Source organism: Emiliania huxleyi (genome assembly GCF_000372725.1).
Source record: "Emiliania huxleyi CCMP1516 unplaced genomic scaffold EMIHUscaffold_65, whole genome shotgun sequence".
Taxonomy (NCBI): Eukaryota; Haptophyta; order Isochrysidales; family Noelaerhabdaceae; genus Emiliania; species Emiliania huxleyi.
This window is the reverse complement of record NW_005197128.1, coordinates 660,937-662,429: the sequence shown is the minus strand read 5'-3', so window position 1 is coordinate 662,429 and position 1,493 is coordinate 660,937. Positions and strand designations below refer to the sequence as shown.

Genomic DNA, 1,493 nt, shown 5'->3' with positions numbered 1-1,493 from the left:
CAAGCTCGCCAAGGCGCTCGGCGGTCAGATCCTCGCCGCCGTCGAGGCGCGGGCCGGAAGCAAGTGAGGCGCCCGCGCACGTCCGATCGTACGTATTTACGCGCGCGAGAGCCGGTCGCGTCCTCCCGCGTTTTGTGTTCCATCTCCGCACACAGAGGGGGGGCGCGTGCAGAGTGGACGCCCAGGCACCTCCGGCGGGCGCGCGCATCGGGCGGCACGCGTGCCAAGGAACTCTTGCGCTCGCCCCCGGCTCACCGCGCGCATGCTCACGGGGGCGGTCGGGCGGACTGGACACGAGCCCGCGAGTCTGACATTTTGTGGGGGTACTGACTACTGTCATTTGAAAATTGTATCGGTGTGCCAGAGCGACAGAGGGCCGGACAATGTACCGCGCGAGAGGAGCACGGGACGCGAATGGTCGTGGGTAATGTGAAATCGACGCTCCTTGTGCGGCGTGCGCAAAGAGCCACATTACCCACGACCAGACGGAGACAGAGCCCGTAAGTACCACACTAGCTGCTGAGCTGCTGTCCATACTGCATACATTACATGCACGCGATCATCCGGCGAAGCTGGAGGGTCGTTCATCCCGTCCGAGAGAAGAGCGCGAGGGGCACGAGTCCTAAAGCGCACCATCAGCCCTGCGGGCGTCCCGTGCCCTTGGCGACCAGCGGCGGCATAGTGTGCACGCGCAGCGTGGCAAAGGGATGCACGTGGTCACTCGACGTCCTCCGAGAACATCGTGTTGAGCATGTCCATCGAGCGCTGGTTCCGCTCTACCCACACCAGAAACTTGGCCTGCGAGCGCAAGTCGGGAAGTGATTGTGAGGGGCGGCGCTGGGGGGGGGAGGGGGGAGGCGAGCCGCCCTCACCACTTGGTGTGGCGTGAGGATCCGGCGGAGCCCGTCGGTGATGCTCTGCGACGACGAGATGTGCTGCCCCACGTGTCTCCGCAGCTCCTGGATCAGGCTCGAGATTTTGCCCTTGAGCTCGCGGTCGGACTGGATCGAGTCCTTTTGGCCGGAGAGCTCGCCGACCTGCTCGCGGCAGGGGGGCGTGAGCGGTGCCTCGGGGTCGAGGGAGACGAGCAGAGGCGGAAGGAAGCGGGAGAGGTTTAGCGGCGAGGCGGGGCTCTCCGACATGGGACATGCAGGGCCCGAGGGGGTGGGGGGGGGGTCGGGGGGTCGGGGGGGGGTGGGGCTGCCTCGTGCCGAGGCAGCCTTTGCCACACACACACCAATCCAAGCCCCCCCCACCCCCCCGGGGGCTGGGTGTTCCATGTGGGGGAGGGCCGGGCCGGGGATAAAAATCTCGCGCTTTCTTTCGCGTCTGGGCGTCTCCGTCGACCCCGAGGGGCCGCGCCCGCCCGCGGGGAGACTCTAGAGTGGAGCTGTAGGGGTCCAAGCTTGGGCCTGGGGGTTGCTTTTTGAAAAACTGCTTACAACACAGCCGCCTCCTGTCTGTATCCGCGCATTCCTTGGCCGCGCCCCTGG

At 66.4% G+C, this 1,493-nt stretch overlaps 2 protein-coding genes across 2 annotated transcripts in view; one reads left to right on the top strand and one right to left on the bottom strand.

Moving 5' to 3' along the window:
* The window catches only part of EMIHUDRAFT_215571 (hypothetical protein), a gene marked incomplete at both ends in the record, with an annotated part of 2,983 nt that extends 2,916 nt beyond the window's left edge, over positions 1 to 67 (top strand). Inside the window, one exon of the mRNA XM_005763118.1 lies at positions 29 to 67. Within this exon, the coding sequence (XP_005763175.1) occupies positions 29 to 67 (39 nt within the window). The remainder of the gene's footprint in view (positions 1 to 28) is intronic.
* A 260-nt stretch (positions 68 to 327) lies between these two features.
* The window catches only part of EMIHUDRAFT_452653 (hypothetical protein), a gene marked incomplete at its 5' end in the record, with an annotated part of 2,861 nt that continues 1,695 nt past the window's right edge, over positions 328 to 1,493 (bottom strand). Inside the window, 2 exons of the mRNA XM_005763117.1 lie at positions 328 to 798; positions 876 to 1,037. Of these exons, the coding sequence (XP_005763174.1) occupies positions 718 to 798; positions 876 to 1,037 (243 nt within the window). The 3' untranslated portion in view covers positions 328 to 717. The remainder of the gene's footprint in view (positions 799 to 875; positions 1,038 to 1,493) is intronic.